This window comes from Salvelinus alpinus, chromosome 31 (genome assembly GCF_045679555.1).
Source record: "Salvelinus alpinus chromosome 31, SLU_Salpinus.1, whole genome shotgun sequence".
Classification (NCBI taxonomy): Eukaryota; Metazoa; Chordata; class Actinopteri; order Salmoniformes; family Salmonidae; genus Salvelinus; species Salvelinus alpinus.
In genome coordinates this window covers 10,267,773-10,286,044 of record NC_092116.1, presented here as the reverse complement: position 1 = coordinate 10,286,044, position 18,272 = coordinate 10,267,773, and the positions used below count along the sequence as shown (strand labels likewise).

General features: G+C 42.3%; 1 protein-coding gene across 3 annotated transcripts in view; it reads right to left on the bottom strand.

The window, feature by feature from the left end:
* LOC139561629 (rap1 GTPase-GDP dissociation stimulator 1-like) overlaps nt 1-18,272 on the bottom strand; it is a 52,468-nt gene that overhangs the window by 6,102 nt on the left and 28,094 nt on the right. For all 3 annotated transcript variants that reach the window (XM_071378851.1, XM_071378849.1, XM_071378852.1), the window contains 5 exons: nt 14,965-15,093; nt 14,387-14,512; nt 7,672-7,815; nt 1,415-1,546; nt 427-561 (listed from right to left, as the gene is read on the bottom strand). In XM_071378851.1, the coding sequence (XP_071234952.1) occupies nt 427-561; nt 1,415-1,546; nt 7,672-7,815; nt 14,387-14,512; nt 14,965-15,093 (666 nt within the window). The remainder of the gene's footprint in view (nt 1-426; nt 562-1,414; nt 1,547-7,671; nt 7,816-14,386; nt 14,513-14,964; nt 15,094-18,272) is intronic.

Genomic DNA, 18,272 nt, shown 5'->3' with positions numbered 1-18,272 from the left:
GACAGGAGAAGAAGAATAAACAAAGATGAAACACATTAAATAAATCAATGCATAAATAAATACATACATTCAAACTATTCTCCCTTAAGACATGTAGCAAATTAATTATTTTACTTATTTAGGACTATACACTGCAATTCAGCTCTAAGCTGCCAATGCAGTACACCATGAAAATACACTTTGTAACTATTGTATTCAACCAGTATTAACCAATTAAGGCTCAATCAAAGAACAACTTCTAGTCAAAGTGCTGCTCCTGTACTTGTTTGCAGTTACATTTGCCAAGACCTACCCCCCACCCACAGATAACAAACGAGTGCAGGGGAAGCACTTGGAACAGGAAATGAATGTTAAAGAATTGCCTATGAGTCATACACAACATTGACAGTATACTCAATCAGGCTTGGAATGCCTTGGGAGTCTCACCAGGTATGGCCAGGTTGCGCAGGGCGCTGAGCGCGGCGTGCTGCACGGTGACGTTGCCCTCGTCCACGTGGCGATCCAGCAGCTCCAGCAGCTTCTGAACGATGCCGGATTCCACCATGTGGATGCAGTTCCCATCTGGGGGAGAAATCATCATTACATTATTAGGTCATTACTTAACCCACTGCTCAGTAAAAGCTATGGGCTGTGCAGGCATTTGCTCCCACCATGCTCTAACATATCTGTTTCCACAAATCAAAGTTCTGAAGAACCCCTATCCCCAGATCTATAAAGGACTGGATAGGTGTTAGGAGGAGAATGTTCCAATGCCATTTCACTCTGACCGTAATTTTACCTTCATCGTTTGATAGAAACTAGGAAAACAGGTTACATGCAGATTATTCTCTTCACATCCATGTACGGAATAAATCATTAGGGAGGCTATAATAAGGACTTTTATTTATCAGGGTGAATGTTTGAAGTCAGCCTGGACGCAGGATTCGCTGACACGGGACGAAACGCTGTGGTTTAGATGAGTAATGATATGGAATGACTAATGGCCGGGCCTGTGATCTATATTCAGCGCACTGAGGCAGCAGGTTTTATTAGGGGGAAAACTGATCTAGAAGACATCTGGGAGAATGTGGAGAGATGTGCCGCATGCTGATTAACTGTTCTACATGACAGAGAAGCATTTCTACAATCTGAGTGTTGTGCCGATTCGCTATTCTACTACACAGAAAAGTGTCTGTTCTACACATTCTGTTCTATACATTTCTACAGTATCGGAACGTTCTGTGAAGTCACACCCCACGTAACGTGACCCAGATTGTGGTCAGTATTAAAGCCATCCAAGGGGAGTTTTATCCTGAATAAAACCCTTTTTGGTTCAATCTGTTACCATAGGCAATGTGTACCCTCCCTCCATAGAAATAGAATGGTCTAAAGGGCTTTGTCCCTTCTATTAACTGTATTTCTATAGCCTCCTCACCGTTGCGAGCGAAGTTGGCGATGGCCAGTGCCCCAGCCAGCTGCAGCTGGTGGTTGTGGGATGGCACCCAGGACAGGACCCTCTGGAACACACTGCCCTTGCCCCCCTCAAACAGCTTCTGCATGGACTCATCTGAGGAGAGGTGGGGAGAGGCTGTCAACACAAACACCCACCTACTGCAGCAGTAAAATGACAAAGCAGTTATTTATTAAACAGAAAAGCATAAAAAAGACCACGCGCGTGTGCACGAACACACAGAGACACAAATAAGCATGTATGTTTTGGTCAGAAAAGGTTACAGGAGAAATGTCCTCCTTAGCTTCAGTGTAAATGAAAGTGGATAGGAAGAATAAGTAGTCTAGGAGAATGCTATGGAAACCAGATGATGATATCGAGGCCTCTAAACGCACCGAGATCTACAACCACATTCTCCCTCACATTCGGTTGTCATAAAATATTCACAAATGGATTCACAAGGTATTCTCCACCACTCTGCTCTAAGTAAGGCTGAGAGTCCATCTGAAGATTCACTCATCACAATACCATCTCATTCTCCGTCATATCTTTCTTTTCCCAACCTGCTCTTTCTTCCTACCCTATTCTTATTCCCTCTCACACTCTATTCCCTCCCGTCTATCAGTTGGCCTGAGGGGAACGGTTTCCATGCACATGCTTGAAACCCAGTCAAAGCAACCACAGCACAAAGGGTCAGTACATAGATCTAGGAGTTTTTAATCTAGGTTTGAATCGTAGGCACTGAATCATCCTTATCGAAGACATGTTTATGTTGCAGTTGAGATGTGACGGTAGCATTTTATTGCGTCGGCAGGACAGAGCGGCTGCATCCGGGAAGACCAGGGGGTTGGGTGTGTGTCTCTTTGTTAACAACAGCTGGTGGGCGATCTCTAATATTAAGGAAGTCTCAAGGTTTTGCCCGTCTGAGTTAGAATACCTAATGATAACATGCAGACCATACTATTAACCAAGAGAGTTTCCATCTATATTTTTCGTAGCTGTCTATTTACCACCACAAACCGATGCTGGCACTAAGAGCGCACTCAACGAGCTGTATGGAGCTATAAGCAAACAAGACAATGCTCATCCAGAGGCCGCGCTCCTAGTGGCCGGTGATTTTAATGCAGGAAACCTGAAATCCGTTTTAGTTCATTTCTAACATCATGTCACCTGTGCAACTAGAGGGGGAAAAAACTGTAGATCATCTTTACTCCACACACAGAGACGCATACAAGCTCTCCCTCACCCTCCATCTGGCAAATCTGACCAGAACTCTATCCTGAGTGGCGCAGTGGTCTAAAGCACTGCATCTCAGTGCTAGAGGCGTCACTACAGACAACCTGGTTCGAATCCAGGCTGTATCACAACCGGCCGTGCTTAGGAGTCCCATAGGGTGGCGAAAAATTGGCTCAGCGTCGTCGGGGTTTGGCCGGGGTAAGCCGTCATTGTAAAGAAGAATTTGTTCTTCACCAACTTGTCTAGTTAAATAAAGGTTAAAAATTGATTCCTGCTTACAAGCAAAAATTCAAACAGTAAGTACCAGTGACACGCTCAATACAGAAGTGGTCAGATGAAGCTAAGCAACAGGACTGTTTTGCTAGCACAGACTGGAAAATGTACCGGGATTCATTCAATGGCATTGAAGAGTTTACCACATCAGTCATCGGATTCATTAATAAGTGCGTCGACGACGTCCTCCCCACAGTGACCATACGTATACAGTGGATTAGGAAAGTATTCAGACCCCTTCTCCACATTTTGTTACGTTATAGCCTTATTCTAAAATGTATTAAATAAATGTTTTTCCTCAACAATACCCCATAATGACAAAGCGAAAACAGGATTTTTGAAATGTTTGCAAATTAAATATTAAACAGAAATACCTTATATACATAAGTATTCAGACCTTTTTTTATGAGACTAAAATTGTTTCTACAACTTGGAGTCCGCCTGTGGTAAATTCAATTGATTGGACATGATTTGGAAAGGCACATACCTGTCTATATAAGGTTCCACAGTTGACAGCGCATGTCAGTGCAAAAACCAAGCCATGAGGTCGAAGAAATTGTCCGTAGAGCTCCGAGACAGGATTGTGTCGAGGCACAGATCTGGGAAGCGTACCAAAATGTGTCTGCAGCATTGAAGGTCCCCAAGATGTTAGAAGTTTGGAACCACCAATACTCTTCTTAGAGCTGGCTGCCCGACCAAACTGAGCAATGGGGGGAGAAGGGCCATGGTCTGAGAAGTGACCAAGAACCCGATGGTCACTCTGACAGAGCTCCGTTGTGGAGATGGGAGAACCTTCCAGAAGGACATCCATCTCTGCAGCACTCCACCAATCAGGCCTTTATGGTAGAGTTGTCAGACTCAAGCCACTCCTCAGTAAAAGGGTCACGACAGCCCGCTTGGAGTTTGCCAAAAAACACCTAAAGGACTCAAACCATGAGAAACAAGATTCTCTGGTCTTATGAAACCAAGATTGAACTCTTTGGCCTGAATGCCAAGCATCACATCTAGAGGAAACCTGGCACCATCCCTACGGTGAAGCATGGTGGTGGCAGCATCATGCTGTGGGGATGTTTGTCAGCGGCAGGGCCTGGGAGACAAGCCTGGATCGAGGGAAAGATGAACGGAGCAAAGTACAAAGAGATCCTTGATGAAAACCTGCTCCAGAGCGCTCAGGACCTCAGACTGGGGCGAAGGCTCACCTTCCAACAGGACAACGACCCTAAGCACACAGCCTAGACAACGCAGGAGTGGCTTCGGGACAAGTCTCTGAATGTCCTTGAGTGACCCAGCCAGAGCCTGGACTTGAACCCGACCGAACATCTCTGGAAAGACCTGAAAATAGCTGTGCAGCATGCTCCTCATCCAACCTGACAGAGCTTGAGAGGATCTGCAAAGAAAAATGGGAGAAACTCCCCAAATACAGGTGTGCCAAGCTTGTAGCGTCAGACCCAAAAATACTCAAGGCTGTAATCACTGCCAAAGGTGCTTCAACAGAGTACGGAGTAAATGGTCTGAATAATTGTGTAAATGTGATACGTTTTTACAAATTTTTGCAAATTCATAAAAAATATGTTTTTGCTTTGTCATTATGGGGTATTGTGTGTAGATTGATGAGGGGGGAAAAATGTGCAATCAATTTTAGAATAAGTCTATAACGCAACATGTGGAAAAGGTCAAGGGATCTGAATACTTTCTGAATGCACTATATATCCCAACCAGAAGCCATGGATTACAGGTAACATCTACACTGAGCTAAAGGCTAGAGCTGCTGCTTTCAAGGAGCGGGGCACAAATCCAGACTCTTATAAGAAATCCCGCTACAACCTCCGACGAACCATCACAGGCAAAGCGCCATTACAGGACTAAGATCGAATCCTACTAAACCGTCTCTGACACTCGTCAGATGTGGCAGGGCTTGCAAACTATCACGGATTACAAAGGGAAACCCAGCCGAGAGCTGCCCAGTGATGCGAGCCTACCAGGTAAGCTAATTGCCATCAATGCTCACTTCAAGGCAAGCAACACTGAACCATTCGTGAGAGCACCAGCTGTTCCGGATGACTGTGATCACTCTCCATAGCCGATATGAGTAATACCTTTTAACAGGTTAACATTCACACAGATTACCAGGATATGTACTCCGAGCATGCGCTGACCAGCTGGCTAGTATGACATTTTCAACCTCTCCCTGACCCAGTCTGTAATACCTACACGTTTCAAGCAAACCACCATAGTCCCTGTGCCCAAGAATGCAAAGGTAATCCGTCTAAATGACTACCGCCCCGTAGCACTCACATCTGTATCCATAAAATGCTTTGAAAGGCTAGTCATGGCTCACATCAACACAAGCATCCCAGAAACCCTGGACCCACTCCAATTCGTTTACTGCCCCAAGAGATTCACAGATGACCCAATCTCTATTGAACTCCACACTTCCCTTTCCCACTTGGACAAAAGGAACACCTATATGCGAATGCTGTTCATTGACTACTGCTCAGCCAGCGTTCATGACCATAGTGCCCTCCAAGCTCATCACTAAGCTAAGGACCCTGGACTTCCTGACGGGCCATCCCCAGGTTGTGAGGGTAGGCAACGACACATCTGCCACGCTGACCCTCAACGCGGGGGCACGTGCGCTTAGTCCCCTCCTGTACTCCCTGTTCACCCACAACTGCATGGCCATGCACGACTCCAACACCATCACTAAGTTTGCCGACGACACGACGGTGGTAGGCCTGATCACCCACGACGAGTAGTGTATATTTTTATTGCTTTTTAACTCTGCATTGATGGAAATGGGTTCGTAAGTAAGCATTTCACGGTAAAATCTACACCTGTTGTATTCGGCGCATGTGACCAATACATTTTTATTTGGTTCAGAGCTTTAATTTGGCCTTAGTTTAAGTGTTCGCACATCCATGAGCCTCTCTCTGTGTGTGTGTGTGTGTGTGTGTGTGTGTGTGTGTGTGTGTGTGTGTGTATGTACGTACAGTTGAAGACGGAAGTTTACATACACTTAGGTTGGAGTCATTAAAACTCATTTTTCAACCACTCCACAAATTTCTTGTTAATAAACTATAGTTTTGGCAAGTCGGTAAGGACATCTACTTTATGCATGACACAAGTAATTCTTCCAACAATTGTTTACAGATAGATTATTTCACTGTATCACAATTCCAGTGGGTCAGAAGTTTACATACACTAAGTTGAGTGTGCTTTTTAACAGCTTGGAAAATACCAGAAAATTGTGTCATGGGTTTAGAAGCTTCTGATAGGCTAATTGACATCATTTGAGTCAATTGGATGTTTACCTGTGGATGTATTTCAAGGCCTACCTTCAAACTCAGTGCCTCTTTGCTTGACATCATGGAAAAATCAAAACGAAATCAGCCAAGACTTCAGAAACAAAATTGTACACCTCCACAAGTCTGGTTCATCCCTTGGGAGCAATTTCCAAACGCCTGAAGGTACCACGTTCATCTGTGCAAACAATAGTACGTAGGTATAAACACCATGGGACCACGCAGCCGTCATACCGCTCAGGAAGGAGACGCGTTCTGTCTCCTAGAGATGAACGTACTTTGGTGCAAAAAGTACAAATCAATCCCAGAACAACAGCAAAGGACCTTGTGAAGATGCTGGAGGAAACAGGTACAAAAGTATCTATATCCACAGTAAAACGAGTCCTATATCCACATAACCTGAATGCCTCTCAGCAAGGAAGAAGCCACTGCTCCAAAACCGCCATAAAAAAGTTTGCAACTGCACATGGGGACAAAGATCATACTTTTTGGAGAAATATCCTCTGGTCTGATGAAACAAAAATTGAACTGTTTGGCCATAATGCCCATCGTTATGTTTGGAGGAAAAAGGGGGAGGCTTGCAAGCCAAAGAACACTATCCCAACCGTGAAGCACGGTGGTGAAAGCATCATGTTGTGGGGGTGCTTTGCTGCAAGAGGGACTGGTGCACTTCACAAAATCGATATCATCAGGGAGGAAAATTATGTGGATATATTGAAGCAACATCTCAAGACATCAGTCAGGAAGTTAAAGCTTGGTCGCAAATGGGTCTTCCAAATGGACAATGACCCCAAGCATACTTCTAAAGTTGTGGCAAAATGGCTTAAGGACAACAAAGTCAATGTATTGGAGTGGCCATCACAATGCCCTGACCTCAATCCCATAGAACATTTGTGGGCAGAACTGAAAAAGTGTGTGCGAGCAAGGAGGAATACAAACCTGACTCAGTTACACCAGCTCTGTCAGGAGGAATGGGCCCAAATTCACCCAACTTATTGTGGGAAGCTTGTGGAAAGCTACCCGAAACGTTTGACCCAAGTTAAACAATTTAAAGGCAATGCTACCAAATACTAATTGAGTGTATGTAAACTTCTGACCCATTGGGAATGTGATCAAAGAAATAAAAGCTTAAATAAAATCATTCTCTACTATTATTCTGACATTTCACATTCTTAAAATAAAGTGGTGATCCTAACTGACCTAAGACAGGGAATTTTTACTCCTATTAAATGTCAGGAATTGTGAAAAACTGAGTTTAAATGTATTTGGCTAAGGTGTATGTAAACTTCCGACTTCACCTGTATGCATGTATGTATGGTTGAAGTCGGAAGTTTACATACACCTTAGCCAAATACATTTAAACTCAGTTTTTCACAATTCCTGACATTTAATCCTAATACAAATTCCCAACTGTATGTGTGTTTGTAGTACCTCCCAGCAGCAGCAGCACCATGAGGTCGGAGGCTGTTTTGAGCTGCGCCACATCCTCCTCCCGCACTCCGTCCACTGTGTGAACTACCACATCTAACAGACACTCCACCAGGCCGGCCTCCACCAACTGCAGCTTGATCACATCTGAGAGACAGAAAAGCGAGAGAGAGAGAGACAGACAGAAATTCAGTTACACAGAATTAACAATGCCATAGTTTATCCTATGGTGAGAACGAGCACCGCCTGGCCATGCATGCTGTGAAAAGATGTCAAGTCGGCAGTTTATCAACAACATGTGACACACACAGCATCTCTCCCACAGACACACGCCAGGTTTGTTTATACACCCCACTCATATGACATACATCATTGTCTGTTCTTTGTCCGGCAAAAGTACAACTAAAATCAACTATTTCAGAAGCTTTGTGCATTTCTTGTTGGCTAATCTTCAACAGTTGCCATTCATCCGGCAACGGATGACTCCCATTGAAAAAGCATTGGCTTCATCCGAAATTCTCCGACACAAAATCCCAGTGTGCACAGTCTTTTCTTTTTTAGGATGCATGCCTTACTTGTGATGTTTACTTTGTGATTATTACTTTTTCGGACCCAATTCCACTTCCCCTGCTCGAATGGCAAAGGGTCCAGACATAGGTGCATGTCTATAGTCCACTCTGCACTGGGGGTAATCATTATGAAACATCATGTTTGTCTTCGTTTTGTTTTTCAAAAGTGTATGTGAGTCATGAGACTGGTAGTAGCACCCTTGTTATTAAGGCAGTACACATCTCAACTGTAACATAAACATGTCTTAGATAATGAAGATGTGTGAGTACATTATATATATATATATATATATGATTCAAACCTCGATACAAATGGTGATTGATGCACTGGCCTATTGTGCTGTGCCATCTAAGGAATAACCTTACAAGGCAGTATTACTATGTAAGGAACGTCAGTCGTTCCTGGCAGGAAGCCCAAGTGAGAAACAGGAGGGAGGTGTAGACGACAGTTGGTTCATCAAGACACGCAGGGTGAACTTCATTACAACAACATCCATTTCATTTGTTCAAATACTGGTTGAATGCAGTCAACTCAAGAACATGGATATGAACTGGAAGTCCTGGCTCACTCAAGGAATCCCAATAAACATCTGGGGAAAAGTGTTTTGAATGACCTATTTATAACCTAAATTGGAACGCAGTGGCTGTACAGTAACATGCTATACATGATGCCCGAGCTCTGGGTCTTCGTTTCACAGCTCTGCATGGGTTTTGACTGACAGCCGTTCTGAACTTGACCACCACGCGCACAGTTGCCTCATCCCTCCCGCTAATTGGGTAACTTTTGCAAATGTTTTGTTGTCTGAGTGAGGGAATTGCTGTAAGTTACGAGGACTTGATGTATTTTGAAAGATGAGACGTTGAGGATAATAAATACAGCTTTGAATACTGCTATCATGGTTATGCATATGCTCTCCATAATTCTTCTGTAAGAAACATTACCGTTTGGCTCTATCCATATACGCCAATTAAACTGAAATTGCGGGTGTCAAGGTCATATAAAATAGCAAGCTGTTACTTGAATTTCTTGAAACGCTTCACTGTGTGTTTGTTTTTCTGTTGTTGTGTTCATCCTGTTGAGATGTGGGGTAGAGGCCTTCACGGGTCCCAAAAAAATTGACCCATCCTCTAATGGAGCTGGGACTTTTGAGAAAGAGAGAAAAAGAGAGAGAAAAAGAGAGAGAAAAATAAAGAAAAGAGAGAGAGAAAGAAAGAGAGAGAAAGAAAGAGAGAGAGAGTAAAAGATATATAAGACCCGTTCTGAACGGACCAGAGGACAACTAAACCCATTCCGTATAGATCCGGTAGGTTCAATCTTTAGGCTACTTTATTAACCAGAGCTGATAAGGCCTGAGGGAGGGGAAGTAGCGAGAGGTGATGCTCTAGCAGGAGTTGTGCGGTGTCTGTAGGCTACTGTGAGTGTAAGCAAGTGACATGGTGAGCAGGGAGGAGGGAGAGGCCAACAACAACAAGCTACATGTGCCACTCTCGTGAAAATCAAGAACAGAATCTCTCTCACACACGGACCCCGGATCATGTGTTGGGTATTCAGGTGTATCGGCTAAATAATGTTAATGCTTCACTTGTGGGGGTAGGCCTTGGTGAATGCAACCATGTGTTAGTTTTCTTTCTTGGACTAATGTGTTTGTAAAGCCAGAAGACACTTGAGGAAATTGAAATAAATGGTACAGAATGTACCCTTAATTAGTAGTTTATAATACTTCTTATTTACATTGACCCATGTATATTAAAGGCCTATATCATAACATTGTTCAATATTTATATAAATTAATTAGCAACAGTCTTGGAGCAATCTACAGTCTCTGGCCCCACCCTACATGACACAGAAATGAAGTGCTTATTTCACACAAATGACTTGGTTCCGTTGTCACCCACAAAACAAGGGTTCACTTATAACTGAGCCTATTCCTCATACACAATTCTCATATCTATTGTCATAGATAGGAGAGAAGGATACAGGGTTCATACAGGGTTTAAATCAGGCGGTGTCAAAGGAAGGCCCGAAAAAAATGGACAAAGACTCCAGCCACCCAAGCCATAGACTGTTCACTCTGCTTCTGTCTGGCAAACGGTACCGGAGCATCGGCTCTCGGGCCAATAGGTTCCGAGACAGATTCTACGCCCAAGTCATCAGACTGCTAAATAGCCAGACTGTTACAGTAAATAGTCAATTAATGGTACGCCATCTATCTGCACTGACCCTACGCACACTCACTAGACATTATAAATACACATACATACTGACATAACAAACACACATATTACACACTTTTACACTCATCATTTGCTGCTTCTACACTGTTGTTTATTTTACTCTTATTATCTATCCTGATGTCTAGTCACTTTACCCTGCCTTCATGTACACATGTACCTCAAATAGCTTATTATCTATCCTGATGTCTAGTCACTTTACCCTGCCTTCATGTACATATGTACCTCAAATACCTTATTGTTATTATCTATCCTGATGCCTCGTCACTATACCCTGCCTTCATGTACAGTTGAAGTCGGAAGTTTACATACACCGTAGCCAAATAAATTTAAACTCAGTTTTTCACAATTCCTGACATTTAATCCTAGTAGAAATTTCCTGTCTTAGGTCAGTTAGGATCACCACTTTATTTTAAGAATGTGAAATGCCAGAATAATAGTAGAGAGAACGATTTATTTCAGCTTTTATTTCTTTCACCACATTCCCAGTGGGTCAGAAGTTTACATACACTCAATTAGTATTTGGTATTTGGTAGCCTTTAAATTGTTTAACTTGGCTCAAACTTTTTGGATAACCTTCCACAAGCTTCCCACAATAAGTTGGATGTATTTTGGCCCATTCCTCCTGACAGAGCTGGTGTAACTGAGTCAGGTTTCTAGGCCTTGCTCGCACACGCCTTTTCAGTTCTGCCCTCAAATTTTCTATAGGATTGAGGTCAGGGCTTTGTGATGGTCACTCCAATACCTTGACTTTGTTGTCCTTAAGCCATTTTGCCACAACTTTGGAAGTATGCTTGGGGTCATTGTCCATTTTGAAGACTCATTTGCGACCGAGCTTTAACTTCCTGACTGATGTCTTGAGATGTTCCTTCAATATATCCACATAATTTTCCTTCCTTATGATGCCATCTATTTTGTGAAGTGCATCAGGCCCTCCTGCAGCAAAGCACCCCCACAACATGATGCTGCCATCCCCGTGCTTTACGGTTGGGATGGTGTTCTTTGGCTTGCAAGCGTCCCCGTTTTTCCTCCAAACATAACGATGGTCATTATGGCCAAAGAGTTCTATTTTTGTTTCATCAGACCAGAGGACATTTCTCCAAACAGTCCAATCTTCGTCCCCATGTGCAGTTGCAAACCGTAGTCTGGCGGTTTTATGGCGGTTTTGGAGCGGTGGCTTCTTCCATGCTGAGTGGCCATTCAGGTTATGCCGATATTTGACTCGTTTTACTGTGGATATAGATACTTTTGTACCTGTTTCCTCCAGCATATTCACAAGGTCCTTTGCTATTGATTTGCACTTTTTGCATCAAAATACGTTAATCTCTAGGAGACAGAACGCGTTTCCTTCCTGAGCGGTATGACGGCTACGTGGTCCCATGGTGTTTATACTTGCGTACAATTGTTTGTACAGATGGACGTGGTACCTTCTGTCATTTGGATATTACTCCCAAGGATGAACCAGACTTCTGGAGGTCTACAATTTTGTTTCTGAGGCTGATTTCTTTTGATTTTCCCATGATGTCAAGCAAAGAGGCATTCAGTTTGAAGGTAGGCCTTGAAATATATCCACAGGTACACCTCCAATTGACTCAAATGATGTCAATTAGCCTTATCAGAAGCTTCTAAAACCATGACATCATGTTCTGGAATTTTCCAAGCTGTTTAAAGGCACAGTCAACTTAGTGTATGCAAACTTCTGACCCACTGGAATTGTGATAAATTGAATTATAAGTGAAATAATCTGTCTGTAAACAATTCTTGGAACAATTACTTGTGTCATGCACAAAGTAGATGTCCTAACCGACTTGCCAGAACTATAGTTTGTTAACAAGAAATTTGTGGAGTGGTTGAAAAACGAGTTTTAATGACTCCAACCTAAGTGTATGTAATCTTCCGACTTCAACTGTATCTACCTCAAATATCTTGTACCTCATGCACATTGATCTGGTACTGTATAGCTCCATTCTTGTGTATTTTATTTTATTCCCTGTATTTCTAAACTCTGCATTGTTGGGAACGGCTCGTAGGCAAGCATTTCACGATAAAGTCCACACCAGTTGTATTCGGCACATGTGACAAATAAAATTGGATTTGATTTGTATGAAGGGAGAAAGAGATTAAAATATGTTTGAGTCTAGGATTGTGTTGTGTGTGTGTGCATGTGACAGAGAGAGGGATAGAGAGAGCCAGAGAGGGATAGAGAGAGCCAGAGAGAGAGAGAGAGAGAGAGAGAGAGAGAGAGAGAGAGAGACTTTTCTCTGGAGTAGAGTTAAGTAGGATGTTGTCTAGGAGACTGGCAGAATGGGAGAATCCACTGTGCTGCCCAGAATGATAACAACAGTCAGTGAGTCTCTCTCACACACACACACACTGTATCACACTATCCTTCTCCCCCACCCACACACACTATTCCAAGCATGCTCTTAATTTGTGCTAAAAACAGCTGACACATTTTCACATTTTCATACAGCAGCCTCAGCCGTGCAGCTGACAGCTAAGGATGCGCGTGCCGCTTCACTCCAATGATCAGTTACCAAGGCCACAGGTGACTCCACATAATGTAGTCCCGAGTCCCGTGAGTGAGAATTCAGAGGAAAATACGCAGTTGGAAATACATTCAACTGGTAACCGTAATTCTCCCTTTAAATGATCCTCATATAATTCAATAAAATCACTCTGCGTACGCATTGAAGCCAGGATATGTTTTTACTTGGTTTTAGGCACTGACCCAAATATTGCAGTGGTGGCTATATTTAATTTGCTGTGTGACTTCAACAACGGTAGTTTCCTCGCCAAACTGTGACTTCAACTAATTCATTATTCATTTCTGACAAAGGGGAGTTAAAAAATCTGAACTAGATCATTTCTAATGTGCATGCACGCCCCACACACACCACTGTTTCTGTATGCTTATTTGACGTGTAATCATGGCTAATGTAAATGGCCATATGGATGCAATCATTTGCAATGCTAATTCTACAACATCAAAACACTGGCTCAATAATCCAGTACTATATTCCTGTACCCCAACTAGGTTTGGGCGGAATACCGTACACTGGGGAATTTTGAAATGACGGTATTGAAAATCATATCTACATTAATACATTCATTACAGATAATCCTGAATGAATCGTGAATAATGATGAGGGAGAAAGTTACAGGGTCAAAGATCATACACCGCAGACATGCTAACCTCTCACGATTACCAATAACACTCAACACTTTCTCAGTCATCATTATTCACCATTCATTCAGGATTATCCACAATCATGGTAGCATCCACATGAATGTAGAAGTGTTTAGAAACATGTTCTATTCTTATTGACAATAAAAGTGACGGCAAAAAGACAATAAATCATTTACTATTCATTTCAATTGGTCACAAAATAATCTGAAACAGAACCAAAATGAACTGAAACCAAAATGAGTCACAAGCTTGATGTAATCACTGCGTGTTAGGAATATGGGACCAAACACTAAACTTCTGACTACTTTATTTATAATAATCTTTATGGGTGTCAATCATTTTGAGAAAGATTTTGTTTCGCATGTTAGGTAAAATATAAATTGTTAAACAAAATCTATTTCTCTGAGAAACTAATTGTATTAGTATAAAATAATATAATTTCCCCAGATTTCTTGGGCATACAGTATAGCTCAGTATTTACATTTTTTATTTTATACAGTTATTATTGCTTAAGGGTGTCAATCATACAGTTATTATTGCTTAAGGGTGTCAATCATTTCAGACCCAACTGTACTTACACAGTATGACATCACATTCCCCTGACAACAGTATGTGGATCGGAAAATAATTTCCGCCTACTGTATTATAGGTTGACATTTGATAATTGTAACCCGACTTGCCCGTCTTAATCACCTCTGTAGGGATAAATAAAGTTGTATTGAATTACCGTTCTCAGCGAGTGGAGCCAGGACCTCAAAGATCATCTCCTTCTTCTCGTGCTCCGCTTGCCTCTGGAACAGACGCACCAGCTCCTCGGCGATGTTCGTGGAGGCAAACTGTTCCTTACTGGACTCTGCAGAGAGGGAAGAAAAAGTTCAATCAAGATGACATGACTGGTCCAGTCTGTTTGGGATTCAACGGAATCTTCCCCGTGTTTATTCATCATCATAACGATCGCAGAGTTAGCACCAGGCTAGCTAGCGAAGACAGATACTGTTCTGCGAAGACAGAATCAGTTCTGTCCCTGGTTTATATATGACAAAAAATGTGAAGCAAGTCACCGTTCAACTTCCTACTAGGGTTGACAGTTTTGAATCATACGGCAAGATAAAAAATATATGGTACTCTTGTTATCTATGCCGATATGGTATGGTATCTTGGATTACAAATCGATGGTAGGTTTATGCTCAAAATCCCAGACAGTATTGTAGAAAAGCTGAACCGCAACCAGAATAGCAGATCAACAGTGTTCTGATGTGTGTACCCATAGAATTAGAATTCTACATCTATGGTAGGCATACTCACCGAGCTCGGCAAGGTTTCCGAAGGCAATGAGGCACATCTCTGTGAGGGCTGTGTTGTCAGAGTGGAGGCCCAGCAACTTCACCAGGGTGGGGATCACTCCCATGTTGATCAGCTGGGCCTGCAAGGAGTCTGGAGAGGACACAGGGGGAATAACAAAGGGAAGATATGAGCACTGCCATCTAGAGATTGGGAGTTGAAATTACAATAAGGCCAGTGGTGGGGGGGGGGGGGGGGTCTGTCTGTCTGTCTGTCTGTCTGTGTGTGTGTGTGTTTAAAGGTGTAACAAGCCAAAAGGGAGGTATACAGGCAAAGGCAATTTATAAAAAGGGAAAGGAGTTGCTGCAAACAAACAAAGAAATCTGCACAGTTGTTTTCTATTTGCATAATGTAGACTATCTATATATTGTCATTAAGGTCCATGTCATGTACAGTATGTCAGAGAGCAGATGTATTTCCCTGGGTATAGTGAGCTCTGGAAAACCAGCTAGAGGAGCTAGCGCCTATAGAGGAGAGATAGGAGAAAGAGTGGGTTAAGTTGATTTTAAAAGATGACCGACACTGACAAACAAACAGATGACAAAGGACGGATGGATGAAGAGAGAGGAAGGATGGTAAAGGGGTGGGGGGAGGGGGGGGAGAGAAGTAAAAAGGGACTAAAATGAATGAATAAGCACATTTTAAAGACAAAAATATATAGATAAAAGGGTATAAGGAGAAAGGGAGGGAAAGCGAGTGAGTGAGGAAGGAAGTAACCAATTGATAAAAAAGTTATCATCTTGAATTGAAGATGATTAATGATGATTAATGGTGAATTAACGAGGGTCCTCGCTGAAATACAAGCGAGGTTTGTTATTCTTTCAAAACATTAACCATAATCCACATTACGCCTCGACACAACCACAGGCCTACTGGAGGCGAGCGAACTCCAGAAACATAAACCAACTTTGGTCACAAAGTTATCATGACCCAAATCTACAAAAAATAAAATAACATTTACAAAATCTCGATTTCTATTTGTTAGGGAATGTCAAACAAGGCCTTGTAGAAATAATTGTCAATTTGCACAGCCGCTGTAAAAACCATTGGATGTGCGGACCTTCTATAAATACTAGTGAAGGTTATATTAGCTGTGGTGACAGTTTACAAACAGCCAGCTGAAGGGAGCGGGCCGCTGGCGGCCGCAGAATCTCATTTGCATGGTGTAATTGCAAAATGCTCCGGCCCGCGATGCGCAGAGTGGATCAACTCCATTACTCTGACGCGTTAGATGCCGTAGCCCAGGGTAGAGGACAAGACTGTGGTCGCTCTCCTCTCTTTACAGTTCCAAGAACGTGTAGCGCATGTAGTAATTGTATGCACTATTATCAACTAGCCGATCAGTACTATTTTTGTTTTACCGATTTGTCAGAATCAATTCGCGGGCCAGAAACAGGTCAGTTATTTGAAAATATATAGGACGATTATCATACTTTCTATCTAGTTTAAGATGTTCACGTGTGTTTGATTAGAACTCACATAAGTCAAACAGAACATTCAAGATGTTCACGTGTGTTTGATTAGAACTCACATAAGTCAAACAGAACATTCAAGATGTTCAAGTGTGTTTGATTATAACTCACATATGTCAAACAGAACATTCACGATGTTCAAGTTTGGACTGGGGTGTTTTTTGACCCAAAACAATAATTCCCCCCTCCAATGGGCTGGATTGAATGAACTCATGGGCAAGGCCATAGTTTGCCGACCCCTGGTCTAGAGGCTATATGAAGTCAAGTGTTTCCGTCCTGTTTTCTCAAGCATCCTTTCCATGGAGCGGCGAAAAATGGCCTTACTCAAAGCTAAACAGATTAGTCCATAAATAACCATAATTGAGAGAAAACATATGTGTGTGAGATATTTTAAATGGGATTTGACTTGAGGCTTTGCTGAGCCCCGTGAAGTGGTTTCATTTAGTACCCTGATAGTGGTGCTTGGCGGCTGGGGATAAACGTTGGTGCCACCGGAAGTAGCACCGCTATAAAGCAGAAGACAGTGTAATCATCATATAAATATAATTCTACTCATCACGGAACATTGACTTGAATGGGGATGTCCGTTCTAATAAATATATTTCTACTGAGTAATCGCAGCACTGTTTAATGTCTGATGATTGGATCGCAGATCATTGGGTTATGGAGAGAAAATCCACTTAGCTCCATGTTTAATTGTGGGAAAGAGAAATTTGACATTGAGAGCCTGAGGGGTACATTTTGAGCTGTCGCATGTGCCTCCCCTGAACGCCATGTTTTCGTAAGCATTTATTTTTCCTCAGTCTATTTTGGTGAGTGACCTTGGACTGGTCGGGGATCGTACGGGAGAGGCGATAGATCGAAAAGTAATTACTGTTCCGCATCTTGCCGACGGAGGAGAAAAAACTTGGGCCATTAATTAATTATTTACAAGATTCAGAGAGCAGCAGTACGTCGTGGAACCTCAGGGGTGTAAACACTCGTGAGCATCCCTCTCTCTAAACCACTAACCAACCTTGGAAAGATTCATTAATGCAAACCTTAGCAAAACATTTTGCAACAGAGAGTGGTTTGCAATGAAAACAAGTTTCTAATTAGACAAATTCAGAGAGATCTCTCTCTGTTTCTGCCCATTTGCTTCCTAGTGAATACACTCCTGGTGAACCAACAGTCCAACCAAGACAACAACTCAACTTTCTATAGTCCAATTAGAAGAGGCTGAGGGTTCCATGGCAGTTACATTTTCTACTAACTTTAAAGGTGTTAGGGTTGTACATGTACAGTAACTTGCAAAAGAAAATGTTACATCATTATAACAAGACTAGTTACTTAGCTACCACAGTTAAAGGGTGCTAAACAATGTGTTCATGTGAATAGTGAATCTATACATCCATCTATGCATAGTCACTTTAATAACTCTACCTACATGTACATACTACCTCAACTAACCGGTGCCCCCTCACATTGTATCGGTACCCCCCTGTATATAATATAGTCTCGCTATTGTTATTTTACTGCTGCTCTTTAATTACTTGTTACTTTTATCTCTTATTCTTATCCGTATCTTTTTGAAACTGCATCATTGGTTAGGGGCTCGTAAGTAACATTTTAACTGTAAGGTCTACACCTGTTGTATTCGGCGCATGTGACTAATACAATTTGATTTGTTCCCAAATGGCACCATATTCTCTGGTGAAAAGAAGTGCACTAAACAGGGTGCCATTTGGGAAGAAGCCTAATTAAACTAGAAAAAGGGTTTTTGAAGGTTGACAGCAGAAGTGAACATTATTGATTACTCGG